Source organism: Taudactylus pleione, unplaced genomic scaffold (assembly GCF_031769625.1).
Source record: "Taudactylus pleione unplaced genomic scaffold, aTauple2 ptg000894l, whole genome shotgun sequence".
In the NCBI taxonomy this organism is placed as follows: domain Eukaryota; kingdom Metazoa; phylum Chordata; class Amphibia; order Anura; family Myobatrachidae; genus Taudactylus; species Taudactylus pleione.
Window position 1 is genome coordinate 345,095 of NW_028285295.1, and position 14,418 is coordinate 359,512.

A 14,418-nucleotide genomic window follows, 5' to 3' on the forward strand; every position below is an offset into this window, starting at 1 on the left:
CTAAAACCTCTCACTTTAGTAAATATACCCCCTAGTGTCTGTCGCTGCTAGCACTATATTCCATCTGTAGCCAGCTCTAATGAGTCCTTTAAATCCCATACTAGCATTGTCTTGTGGCATTTACCTTGGCTACACAATGACACACCTGAGTGCTGTAAAGACACTGTAGATCTGAGCACACAACAATTCAAAATGAATGAAACATACTAAGGTGATGGTTACAAAGTGCTGGACTAGATTGTGTGGTAGGAAAACAGTTCGGAAAAAATTAGTCCAGTCAGATGTTTTAAGTCAAAAGTAAATAATTAGTGGTCGAGTCCTAAACATAATTCATTTGTATATTTAAAATAATTTTTTTCTCCCAAATTAGTGCTTGAAGATTCCCGGCTTCTGCTGACTACTTTGGGGTGTTAATGCTTTGGCTTTGGAGACCCGGTGAAAGGGTCCCCTGACTGTGGCAATACACATCGGCTAGATTTGAGTCAGGTTCTGGTTTTAAAAATAGGGGGAACCCCATGCCATGTTTTTCGCCTATTTACCAGGACTGGCTCTGGTAGCCCAGTGCTGGTTCTTACAATACAGGGGAACGCTACACGTTTGGTTGCTGTGGGGAACATCTCCACTTCTAAAAACCTGCACTTTAGTAAATCTCTTAGGGGTCTAGTTACTAAGCAGTGTTAGGAGACAGAGTAAAAAGTGATAAGAAAGTGCGGGCTGGTTATACACAGAGAGTGTGGACACAGAGAGGTGCAGGCTGGTTATACACAGAGAGGTGCGGGCTGGTTATACACAGAGAGGTGCGGGCTGGTTATACACAGAGAGGTGCGGGCTGGTTATACACAGAGAGGTGCAGGCTGGTTATACACAGAGAGGTGCGGGCTGGTTATACACAGAGAGGTGCGGGCTGGTTATACACAGAGAGGTGCGGGCTGGTTATACACAGAGAGGTGCGGGCTGGTTATACACAGAGAGGTGCGGGCTGGTTATACACAGAGAGGGCTGGTTATACACAGAGAGGTGCGGGCTGGTTATACACAGAGAGGTGCGGGCTGGTTATACACAGAGAGGTGCGGGCTGGTTATACACAGAGAGGTGCGGGCTGGTTATACACAGAGAGGTGCAGACTGGTTATTTATAATAGGTACACGTTCAGAATGCCGACATGGACAGTATGCAGCTGTCGATGTTACCTGAGTTTAGCGTTAGGCTGTGGTTAGGGTTTGTTAAGATGTCTATACAAAACCATGTAGTCAACATGCCGACTGTAAAGGTTCTAGCAATGTCAATATTATGCAATTATTGACAATTGAGATGGTGACCTCCTGTCCATGTCGACATTCTGGTGTGTCGTATTACTAGATATATTACCCCATATTTCCTTCCCTAGCAATCCCTACTGCCCTGAGAGTTGTCCCTATTGCACATGGTTGTGAGGAGATCACATCTGAGGGCGACGTTCCCTTTATACTGCAGAACAGGATTGATCGGTCTTCCGGTGTAATGGAAGATATTGCTTTTCCATAATGCCGCCTCAGCCGTTCTGTCCTGTGCAGGAGGCTACGTGGACACTAATCCATTTAGCTCTTATTGGAGTAGAAAATGCCTCTTACTTAGAGTAATTGCCTGAGGCTCAGATGCTTTATGGGCGTCTGATGAATTACAGTGAAGGACAAGTGCCGCTGTTCTTAGCGGATTATTCTCCTGTCAGGTAGGGATCTTGGTGATAAAAGACAGGGATGCCTGGTGGACGGGAACCATCACGGTTTAAAGTGAAGCTCTTTTTAGATTGTTTTATTTCGTGGTATTCAGGAGGGTCCGTCAGCAAAGCAGATAAACACATGAATAACAGGAAAAGCCATCTGAGTAATCAGCATTTCGCTATGAAGTAAACTTGCAGCACAGTAACATCCATTAATATTTTGGAGGCGATCATAATGTGACTTCACTGACTGCACCAGGAGAGAACAGTAGTATATGTGCCTGGGTTACACCAGGAGAGAACAGTAGTATATGCGCCTGGTTACACCAGGAGAGAACAGTAGTATATGTACCTGGGTTACACCAGGAGAGAACAGTAGTATATGCGCCTGGTTACACCAGGAGAGAACAGTAGTATATGCGCCTGGGTTACACCAGGAGAGAGCAGTAGTATATGTGCCTGGGTTACACCAGGAGAGAGCAGTAGTATATGTGCCTGGGTTACACCAGGAGAGAGCAGTAGTATTTGTGCCTGGGTTACACCAGGAGAGAACAGTAGTATATGCGCCTGGGTTACACCAGGAGAGAACAGTAGTATATGTGCCTGGGTTACACCAGGAGAGAACAGTAGTATATGTGCCTGGGTTACACCAGGAGAGAACAGTAGTATATGTGCCTGGGTTACACCAGGAGAGAGAACAGTAGTGTATGTGCCTGGGTTATACCAGGAGAGAACAGTAGTGTATGTGCCTGGGTTATACCAGGAGAGAACAGTAGTATATGTGCCTGGGTTACACCAGGAGAGAGAACAGTAGTGTATGTGCCTGGGTTATACCAGGAGAGAACAGTAGTATATGTGCCTGGGTTACACCAGGAGAGAACAGTAGTATATGCGCCTGGGTTACACCAGGAGAGAACAGTAGTATATGTGCCTGGGTTACACCAGGAGAGAACAGTAGTATATGTGCCTGGGTTACACCAGGAGAGAACAGTAGTGTATGTGCCTGGGTTACACCAGGAGAGAGAACAGTAGTGTATGTGCCTGGGTTACACCAGGAGAGAGAACAGTAGTATATGTGCCTGGGTATACCAGGAGAGAACAGTAGTATATGTGCCTGGGTTACACCAGGAGAGAACAGTAGTATATGTGCCTGGGTTATACCAGGAGAGAACAGTAGTATATGTGCCTGGGTTACACCAGGAGAGAACAGTAGTATATGCGCCTGGGTTACACCAGGAGAGAACAGTAGTATATGTGCCTGGGTTACACCAGGAGAGAACAGTAGTATATGTGCCTGGGTTACACCGGGAGGCAGCAGTAGTATATGGGCCTGGGTTACACCAGGAGATGAGGCTTCACAGTGGTGTTAGTAATTCTTAAGTTACATTGCACAATTTATACACAATTTAGTTTTTTCTTGAAGTATCATACAGTGAAGACAATTTATCTGTGTTTGGAAAGTGTAATTAATAAATAAGTTACATTTACCATGTAAAGTGCAAGTTAATGATCATGTATAAGCTGTGTTTGTCCTTACTGTGCTAGGCCAGCATTGGTCCCCTCTCACCTATTCCACTGTACTAAATGCCTTTGCACATACAATATCCCCAAAGAATCTGGGGGTAAATTTACTAAGAATCAAGAATGGTGGAGTATATATATATATATTTTTTTTAATCTCGATTTGCATCGCCGAATCTCTGGTGACTTTTCCGTTTTTTCATCTCTCAAATTTACTAAGAAGTGAGTTTAGCTGAAAGTGATATGGCCGATGGTGAAGTGGATCGAGATATCTCTCCCAAGTTGATGATGAGATTACTCACCCCAGCTAGCAGCCTGCACATATCAGTGAGATACAGTATGTGCAGGCTGCTTGTGTGTTAGACCTGTAAAAAACGGGTTAAGGGCGGGATGTACTAAGCATGGCTTCCGCGATGCGGTACATCCCACCTGACCTCCGATACATACCACGGTTCATTACCGCAGTATGTACCAAGAATTTCGCAAAGGACAGCTCTCCCAATAAGAGCCGTCCTTTGCGATGCTGCCGGGCAGAGGGACTTACGGGATGAACACCCTGAAGTCGTCCGCGGACCGCGGGGGCTCATGGGAGGGATCTGATCGGATCCCTCCCAGCCAGGAGCGTCGCGATAAGAAGCCCATATGCTTCTATTGGGTAACGCCACCTGAAGGTGGCATTACCTAGGGATGCGAAGCGGTTAGTACATTTGGGGAATGCGATAAAACCCTTGACAGCTGCATTTTCAGGAGTTTTACCACATGTTCCCCTTTAGGACATCCCGCCCTAAATTCTTAAAAAAAATGTTGTGGGGGTCCATTCCCCCAAAAGCATAGCCAGCCCCGGACTTGTCAGCCAGTCCTGGTTCCAAAAATTACGGGGAACAAAATTAGTAGGGTTCCACCGTAATTTAGGTGCCAGCACCTGGCTGCAGGGCCAGTCCTGATTTTAAATATAGGTGAAAAAAATTGCGTAGGGTCCCCCTATATTTAAAACCAGCACCAGACCCAAACCAACCGGGGTGTAATGCCACATCCAGGAGACCCTATTACCGGGTCTCCAGGGCCAAAGCATTCTTACCGCAAGCCGGTCAGGCCAAGCCGGGGATCTCAGGGGAGGTGGGGACCCACAAAAAAAGGGGTCCCCCCTCTCCCGAAAACTCATCCTCGCACCCCTGGGCTGTAGGTATGGGGGTAATAGAGTGTACATTCAAAGTAAACTATTGTATTTTAAAGTGGAACTACAGGTGCCAGAATGCCTGCCCTTTGGCACTTGTGTAACTACAAGTGCAAGCAAGCGGCTGGCACCCGTACCTCCACTGTAAAATAAATAGATAAATAATGACAAAACACACACACCTTAGCTAGTACAAGGTTATTACACACATACAACAATCACACATACTTACCTGTACCAGTCAGTCTGTCCTCTTCACCAATGTAGATATCCGTGTGGAATGACCTGCAAAAAGGAACAAGGCAATTATATTACTTCATTTAATATAATTGAGCTGTTACTCTCCTGTCCATGAAACCTGTGTACTCTGGGCCTGATTCAGAGCCGCTCGCTTGCGCTGTGCGTTCGCAAGCGGCCCGATGTTCTGCATACGCGCATGTGCACGCTTCGTTCTGCGCGTACGCGAGCTACACAATGCGATCACATCCCTCTCGCTCGCCCAGCAAAGGCAGCCCAGGGTAATGAGTGACAGGAGAGGCCGTTTGTGGGTGGTAACAGGGGCAGGACACTAATAACGGGCAGTTGGAGATGCGAACGCAGGCGTGCCTGGGTGTTTCAATGCCGTTTTAGAGGCCTGCATAATTAACACGCAGCGTCATAGTACACGTCACATGCCTTTGTTTTAGACTGATTTCCTCACAATGCTTGCGGTAGGGTAAGGCAATCACAAGCGCTGCATTAGCATCTGATGGTGCTCGATGTACCAATGTTGTAATACACTTCCTGGAGATGACCCGGTCTGGTGGGCGGCTCTGCCTGTGCGATTTGGCATACGCATACACAAAGTGGCCGCTCGCTAAGACATGGTGGGCGTGCTTATGCCTTGGGGGGGGTTCGCTTCCCGTGGCGTCACTTTGACAAATTTGCATACGCATCCAGCGAGCTTACACAGATAGCAAACGGGTCTGAATCAGGCCCTCTGTCCTGCTCCCATTATAATCCTCCTATGACAGCTTATCTAGCCCATAATAATATTCTTGTGCTTTCAGTTCTGGAGTCTGTGCGGGAACTCGCTGACCCCGAAACGAGGTATGTTTGGGAAGACCGGTGACTTGCAGACTATACTGTGCCTGGCATGTGCGAGAGACGAGGTGACTTACTCTGGAGCACTGAATGGAGACATCTATGTGTGGAAAGGGCTGAATCTCGCTCGGACAATCCAAGGAGCACACGCTGTGAGTTTATCTTATGTACCTTCCATGTTCCACAAAGTCCCATAGAGAATGGAGACAAATCCCACCCACCGAAAACAGATTTTAATCAAACATAGTGATGTTCTTAAACCATTAGTGTCCATTACTGGTGAAGCCTGTCTGTGCAATTAGTGATCATGCAGAGCTGATTGTAGCCTATTCATAGGACCTTTACCATCAGTATCATGGAGTAAATGGAAAAGCTAAAGCTTAGAGGATCCTGCAGCGGCAGAGCACCAGCTAGCCATTCATATCACTGAGGACTTCTTCCTATAAGTAGCTGAGATATGATGGCCTCGTGAAGTAGCGACAGAGCGCCAACTGGTCATTCATATTACTGAGGACTTCTTCCTATATGTAGCTGAGATATGATGCACTCAAGGGGTAGCAGCAGAGCACCAGCTAGCCATTCATATCACTGAGGACTTCTTCCTATATGTAGCTGAGATATGATGCACTCATGGGGTAGCAGCAGAGCACCAGCTAGCCATTCATATCACTGAGGACTTCTTCCTATAAGTAGCTGAGGTATGATGGCCTCGTGAAGTAGCGGCAGAGCGCCAACTGGCCATTCATATCACTGAGGACTTCTTCCTATAAGTAGCTGAGATATGATGGCCTCGTGAAGTAGCGGCAGAGCGCCAACTGGCCATTCATATCACTGAGGACTTCTTCCTATAAGTAGCTGAGATATGATGGCCTCGTGAAGTAGCGGCAGAGCGCCAACTGGCCATTCATATTACTGAGGACTTCTTCCTATAAGTAGCTGAGATATGATGGCCTCGTGAAGTAGCGACAGAGCGCCAACTGGTCATTCATATTACTGAGGACTTCTTCCTATATGTAGCTGAGATATGATGCACTCAAGGGGTAGCAGCAGAGCACCAGCTAGCCATTCATATCACTGAGGACTTCTTCCTATATGTAGCTGAGATATGATGCACTCATGGGGTAGCAGCAGAGCACCAGCTAGCCATTCATATCACTGAGGACTTCTTCCTATAAGTAGCTGAGGTATGATGGCCTCGTGAAGTAGCGGCAGAGCGCCAACTGGCCATTCATATCACTGAGGACTTCTTCCTATAAGTAGCTGAGATATGATGGCCTCGTGAAGTAGCGGCAGAGCGCCAACTGGCCATTCATATCACTGAGGACTTCTTCCTATAAGTAGCTGAGATATGATGGCCTCGTGAAGTAGCGGCAGAGCGCCAACTGGCCATTCATATTACTGAGGACTTCTTCCTATATGTAGCTGAGATGTGATGGACTCGTGAGGTAGCGGCAGAGCGCCAACTGGCCATTCATATTACTGAGGACTTCTTCCTATAAGTAGCTGAGATATGATGCACTCATGGGGTAGCAGCAGGGCATCAGCATTCATGTTACTGAGGACTTCTTTCTATAAGTAGCTGAGATATGATGGACTCATGGGGTAGCAGAAGTGCACCAACTGCCCATTTATGTTACTAAGGACTTCTTTCTATAAGTAGCTGAGATATGATGGACTCATGGGGTAGCAGCAGTGCGCCAACTGGCCATTCATATTACTGAGGACTTCTTCCTATAAGTAGTTGAGATATGATGGCCTCGTGAGGTAGCGGCAGAGCGCCAACTGGCCATTCATATTACTGAGGACTTCTTCCCATAAGTAGCTGAGATATGATGGCCTCGTGAGGTAGCGGCAGGGCACCAACTGGCCATTCATGTTACTGAGGACTTCTTTCTATAAGTAGCTGAGATATGATGGACTCATGGGGTAGCAGAAGTGCACCAACTGCCCATTTATGTTACTAAGGACTTCTTCCTATAAGTAGCTGAGATATGATGGCCTCGTGAGGTAGTGGCAGAGCGACCAACTGACCATTTATGTTGCTGAGGACTTCTTCCTATAAGTAGCTGAGATATGATGGACTCATGAGGTAGCGGCAGAGCGCCAACTGGCCATTTATGTTGCTGAGGACTTCTTCCTATAAGTAGCTGAGATATGATGGACTCATGAGGTAGCGGCAGAGCACCAACTGGCCATTTATGTTGCTGAGGACTTCTTCCTATGAGTAGCTGAGATATGATGGACTCGTGAGGTAGCGGCAGAGCACCAACTGGCCATTTATGTTGCTGAGGACTTCTTCCTATAAGTAGCTGAGATATGATGGACTCATGAGGTAGCGGCAGAGCACCAACTGGCCATTCATATTACTGAGGAATGCAGCCACATTCTGAGTGTGGAAGGATTGCTGACTAAATGCTAATACACCTGTGTGCGCGCATGTCGTACGTATATATTTGTGATTGCACTGTCCCCATAATAGTTAGTAACTCCGGCCACACACCCAGCGATGGGTCTCTTGCGCTCAGTCACATTATTGCTGCCCAGGTGCCACACAAAATCAGCCATTTAGCGGCAGTATAGAGACGGCTGACGTACACACCACTGAATGATACATGCGCAATAGGCGAAACTTTTGCTGGATGCGGCTGCAGTCGGAGATATGTGTGACTGTGAGTGAGGCCCATTATGTTCTCCCCCCTCACTTCCCTTAAATTCCTTACTAAATGTGTGAAACAAAGGATTTACTTGTCAGCCATCGTGCTCCATGATAGATGGGAGGGGCTGACCTCTAGTGCTGATTACTGTATTTACATGATTAATAGACTAAGTTACGTAGATACACGATGGGGAAATTTAGATGTAATATTGTTATATGTTACTACAGAATGTGCAGATTGGGTCGGTAACGCTTAGCTGGGGGTTTGGTGTTAATGATAGGTCATGTTGTAATCATTTGAACTAATAAGAGGTTCTGTGGATTCTTCCACCTATACAGAAGTCCCTTTTATTTACCGGGTATGGTTTTGGTTAAGATTATAAGCGTTTATTTGTCTTTCTCAGGCCTATATTGTTATTGTTCCCTTTTGCGTCCCCACGGGTGGTCAGTGCACATGGCTTGCTGTACAGGAGGTCTGCATTTGGCCATAGTGTTGCCCTGATGCCCCTACTCACCCTCTAGCTATTGTAGATGGGCAGAAACACTGAGTATAGAGCAATTCATATATACCCCACATATCTTACCTGTCAACTGTCCCTGGGCTCTGCTAAATATCCTATTGGGACATTTGTTCCTCTTTTGCCTCGTGGCAGACACACATAGCTCAGTGGCTCTTAGCTCCAGTCCTCACCTATGACCAACAGGCCATGTTTTGTGGATGGCTTTAGTCATGCACAGGTGAGTTACTCTGTTACTGGATCAGTAATTCTCCCATAATTATCCTACCTGCTCCACAGACCAAAATCTTGAAAACATGATCTGTTGGGGATACTTGAGAGTTGAGGCTGAAAAGCACTGATGTAGAGGATGCTTGGGCAATCTGTGGCTCTCTGGCTATTGGATGACAGCGTATGCTGGGACTACAGAGCCACTAGGTAGCTAACAATGATTATTATCCTTTTTATATCACGTTTGGTATTTTCCATGCACAGCATCTTGCGTGTAAATGGAGAGCAATGGTCTGCAGATTCCTGTCCAGAGCAGCATTAGTTTCATATTTAGCCCTAGAGTACAGGGGGTATATTTACTAAAGTGAGGGTTTTTAGAACTGGAGTTATTACCCATAGCAACCAATCAGATTCTACTTAACACTAGTACCTTCTAGAAGATAATAGCTAGAACCTGATTGGTTGCTATGGGCAACATCTTCACTTCTATAAACCCACACCCTAGTAAATGTACCCCTAGGTCTCCCCAGGGAGCTAGCACCTCCTCCCAGGCAGGGATCTTCCGCTAATCCATCCATATTCTCCCTTCTAGGCCGGTATCTTCAGCATGAACGCCTGTGAGGAGGGATTTGCCACCGGAGGACGGGATGGCTGCGTGCGTCTGTGGGATTTACATTTTAAACCTATTACTGTCATTGATCTCAGGGAAACAGACCAAGGATACAAAGGTAACACAGCGTGGCTGGACGTGTGGTTTATAAGCATAAGAATAGCAAAGAGAGTGAGCACAAATGGAAGGAATTCATTAATATCAAAGAAATTATTATAATCAATAAAACACCAATGAAAAATATAGATAAAAGTACATATTCTTATCCTTATACTTTACCTCCTGCGATTCAGTGTCCCACAAATTGTTACGGAGCAGCAGCCGGTCTGAGCTGAACATTCTCAGGAAGCGCCGGGGTGTTCTCTGTGGTCTATCAGCAGGTTCTTCCTTATACGCCATTCACAGATGTCCTTATACAGTCTCCAACAACATACACAATATTCCCAGCAGCTTGTAATGACTTTGTTGTAGAATGTGATTCTATACGTAATACATAAAATCCGTGCATGGTTACTACTGCTACCCGGTCACACATGACCCAGATCATACATGACAGCGCGCAGTCACACATAGCCCAGATCATACATGACCGCTCAGTCACACATACACGGCAGGGGGCAGTCACACATAGCCCAGGTCATACATGACAGCGCGGAGTCACACATACATGGCAGGGGGCAGTCACACACATAGCCCAGGTCATACATGACAGCGCGGAGTCACACATACATGGCAGGGGGCAGTCACACACATAGCCCAGGTCATACATGACAGCGCGGAGTCACACATACATGGCAGGGGGCAGTCACACATACACGGCAGGGGGTAGTCACACATAGCCCAGGTCATACATGACAGCAGGGAGTCACACATACATGGCTGGGGGCAGTCACACATACACGGCAGAGGGTAGTCACACATAGCCCAGGTCATACATGACAGTGCGGAGTCACACATACACGGCAGGGGGCAGTCACACATACACGGCAGGGGGCAGTCACACATACACGGCAGGGGGCAGTCACACGTACACGGCAGGGGGCAGTCACACGTACACGGCAGGGGGCAGTCACACGTACACGGCAGGGGGCAGTCACACGTACACGGCAGGGGGCAGTCACACGTACACAGCAGGGGGCAGTCACACATACATGGCAAGGGGTAGTCACACATAGCCCAGGTCATACACGGCAGGGGGCAGTCACACATAGACCAGGTCATACACGACAGGGAACAGTCACACATAGCCCAGGTCATACATGGCAGGGGGCAGTCACACATACACGGCAGGGGGCAGTCACACATAGCCCAGGTCATACATGGCAAGGGGCAGTCACGCATAGCCCAGGTCATACACGGCAGGGGGCAGTCACACATAGCCCAGGTCATATATGGTAGTGGGCAGTCACACATAGCCCAGGTCATATATGGTAGTGGGCAGTCACACATAGCCCAGGTCATATACGGTAGGAGGCAGTCACACATAGCCCAGGTCATACATGGCAGGGGGCAGTCACACATAGCCCAGGTCATACACGGCAGGGGGCAGTCACACATAGCTCAGGTCATACACGGCAGGGGGCAGTCACACATAGCCCAGGTCATACACGGCAGGGGACAGTCACACATAACCCAGGTCATGCACTGCAAGGGACAGTCACACATAACCCAGGTCATACATGGCAGGGGGCAGTCACACATACACGGCAGGGGGCAGTCACACATAGCCCAGGTCATACATGGCAAGGGGCAGTCACGCATAGCCCAGGTCATACACGGTAGGGGGCAGTAACACATAGCCCAGGTCATATACGGCAGGGGGCAGTCACACATAGCCCAGGTCATATATGGTAGTGGGCAGTCACACATAGCCCAGGTCATATACGGTAGGAGGCAGTCACACATAGCCCAGGTCATACATGGCAGGGGGCAGTCACACATAGCCCAGGTCATACACGGCAGAGGGCAGTCACACATAGCTCAGGTCATACACGGCAGGGGGTAGTCACACATAGCCCAGGTCATACACGGCAGGGGGCAGTCACACATAGACCAGGTCATACACGACAGGGAACAGTCACACATAGCCCAGGTCATACATGGCAGGGGGCAGTCACACATACACGGCAGGGGGCAGTCACACATAGCCCAGGTCATACACGGTAGGGGGCAGTAACACATAGCCCAGGTCATATACGGCAGGGGGCAGTCACACATAGCCCAGGTCATATATGGTAGTGGGCAGTCACACATAGCCCAGGTCATATACGGTAGGAGGCAGTCACACATAGCCCAGGTCATACATGGCAGGGGGCAGTCACACATAGCCCAGGTCATACACGGCAGGGGGCAGTCACACATAGCTCAGGTCATACACGGCAGGGGGCAGTCACACATAGCCCAGGTCATACACGGCAGGGGACAGTCACACATAACCCAGGTCATACACTGCAAGGGACAGTCACACATAACCCAGGTCATATACGGTAGGAGGCAGTCACACATAGCCCAGGTCATATACGGCAGGGGGCAGTCACACATAGCCCAGGTCATATACGGCAGGGGGCAGTCACACATAGCTCCGGTCATACATGGCAGGGGGCAGTCACAAATAGTAAATGCCTTTTCTTTCCCTCATGTAACCTGTGCCATCTGCTCTCCAGGCTTATCTGTGCGGAGCGTGTGCTGGAGGGGAGACCACATCCTGGTGGGGACCCAGGACAGTGAAATCTTTGAGATTGTGGTGCATGAGAGGAATAAACCTTTCCTGATAATGCAGGGGCACTGCGAGGGCGAGCTCTGGGCTCTGGCTGTCCACCCCACCAAACCGCTGGCCATTACCGGGAGTGATGACCGATCCGTCAGGTATCCAGCATCATCTTTTATTATATGTGATGTGCGACATTGAGATATGTATGTATATCACTCTGTGACAAACAAGTGTCTATAGGGCTCTGTGACATTTACATGTATCTCTATAGGGCTCTGTTACATACATATGTATCTCTATAGGGCTCTGTTACATTTACATGTATCTCTATAGGGCACTGTGACATATATATGTATCTCTATAGGGCTCTGTGACATTTACATGTATCTCTATAGGGCACTGTGACATACATATGTATCTCTATAGGGCTCTGTTACATTTACATGTATCTCTATAGGGCACTGTGACATATATATGTATCTCTATAGGGCTCTGTGACATTTACATGTATCTCTATAGGGCACTGTGACATACATATGTATCTCTATAGGGCTCTGTGACATTTACATGTATCTCTATAGGGCACTGTGACATACATATGTATCTCTATAGGGCACTGTGACATTTACATGTATATCTATAGGGCTCTGTGACATTTACATGTATCTCTATAGGGCACTGTGACATTTACATGTATCTCTAGGGCTCTGTGACATTTACATGTGTCTCTGTAGGGCTCTGTGACATTTACATGTGTCTCTGTAGGGCTCTGTGACATTTACATGTGTCTCTGTAGGGCTCTGTGACATTTACATGTGTCTCTGTAGGGCTCTGTGACATACAGATGTGTCTGTGTAGGGAATGTGCATGAGCAGTAGTGACCAGCAGCCAATCTTAATGTTAAACAGATTAATTCAGCTGTATGTTACCATTGAATGACCATTGCTTTGCCACCATCAGAGAGCCATCATTGAATGACCACTGCTTTGCCACCATCAGAGAGCCATCATTGAATGACCATTGCTTTGCCACCATCAGAGAGCCATCATTGAATGGTAAAAATCGTATCATTACAAGAAAAACATTGATGGGTTTTCAACCATGGAAATCCAATGGCCATCCCTAGCTTATTGCAGTCAACTTTATCTAAGGCTTGGTACATCTCCCCCAATGTCTCCTATTAGCACACATCCTGTATGTATGTATTATCGGTTACAATCTTTGTAGTACTGTGTTTGGAAGTAAATATATGAACATGTTATCCCTCATACAGTATATTTTGGTCATTGTGTGTAATTTAAAACTGTGTTCCAGATATTATTGGGGAAGTGCACTAAGCCTATAACAGAAAAGAAATATGCCCGCACTCGGTTTTACCCATATCATATATCATGGTACCAGCAGCGTGGCAATATTAATGCCATAAATGTATACAAAACAGAAAAACTTTTGCTATCTGCGCTAACAATAATATACTGCAAATTTTCTGTTAGATGTGTCCCTCTGTATCTAGGAGGTGAGTACATGTAACTGCAATGTAATGATGTGCTGGGCATATACGCTAGTGTTAGGGACCTGCAGAAAAATGGGGTCCCTTGATCCTGGGCTGCAGGCTTATATGCTTTGATCAAATCATGACAAAATCCCCTCTATTTATTTGCTGCACACGCATATATAGATCTACAGTATATTATTGTTAGTGCCGATAGCAAAAGTTTTTCTACTAAGCCTATAACGCCAGGCGCCCTGTATACACAGCTCTGATACAAACTACACTGTATCCTGCTTCCTACGCACACAGAATGTCAGGGGCACGGGGACACCATCGCACTTCTGTCATCATGGCCCAGACACTGATGTACAATGACCTGAGACGCGTGGCTGCGCAGGAAGGGCTCGGTGACGCGAATGACATCACTACCGCCTCCTGCACGTGTCCCCTGGATCTGCCCTCTGAGGTTACCTATGGCCTGTAGATGTGTGTAAGCTGGTGTTAGGTGGGGCTTGGGCTGCACACCCTAATTTTATACATGATAGGAGGTGCTGCCATGCTGGGACTTGTAGTACAATACAGGGGACATAGAATGCAAGCGCACACTCTAGGTAATAAGAACAATGATAGACAAAAAAATCCTGATAAACTCTACAATGAACATGGGGTAGAAGTGAGGTTCTTAGTACATGTGTGCCCATCCACCGCGTCAAGGTGACCCCCATAAGATGGATCCCTAATACTA

General features: G+C 47.3%; 1 protein-coding gene across 3 annotated transcripts in view; it reads left to right on the forward strand.

The window, feature by feature from the left end:
- Window positions 1-14,418, forward strand: part of EML5 (EMAP like 5) — a 256,157-nt gene that overhangs the window by 85,477 nt on the left and 156,262 nt on the right. For all 3 annotated transcript variants that reach the window (XM_088459090.1, XM_088459091.1, XM_088459089.1), the window contains exons 5-7: window positions 5,444-5,629; window positions 9,454-9,589; window positions 12,135-12,336. In XM_088459090.1, the coding sequence (XP_088315216.1) occupies window positions 5,444-5,629; window positions 9,454-9,589; window positions 12,135-12,336 (524 nt within the window). The remainder of the gene's footprint in view (window positions 1-5,443; window positions 5,630-9,453; window positions 9,590-12,134; window positions 12,337-14,418) is intronic.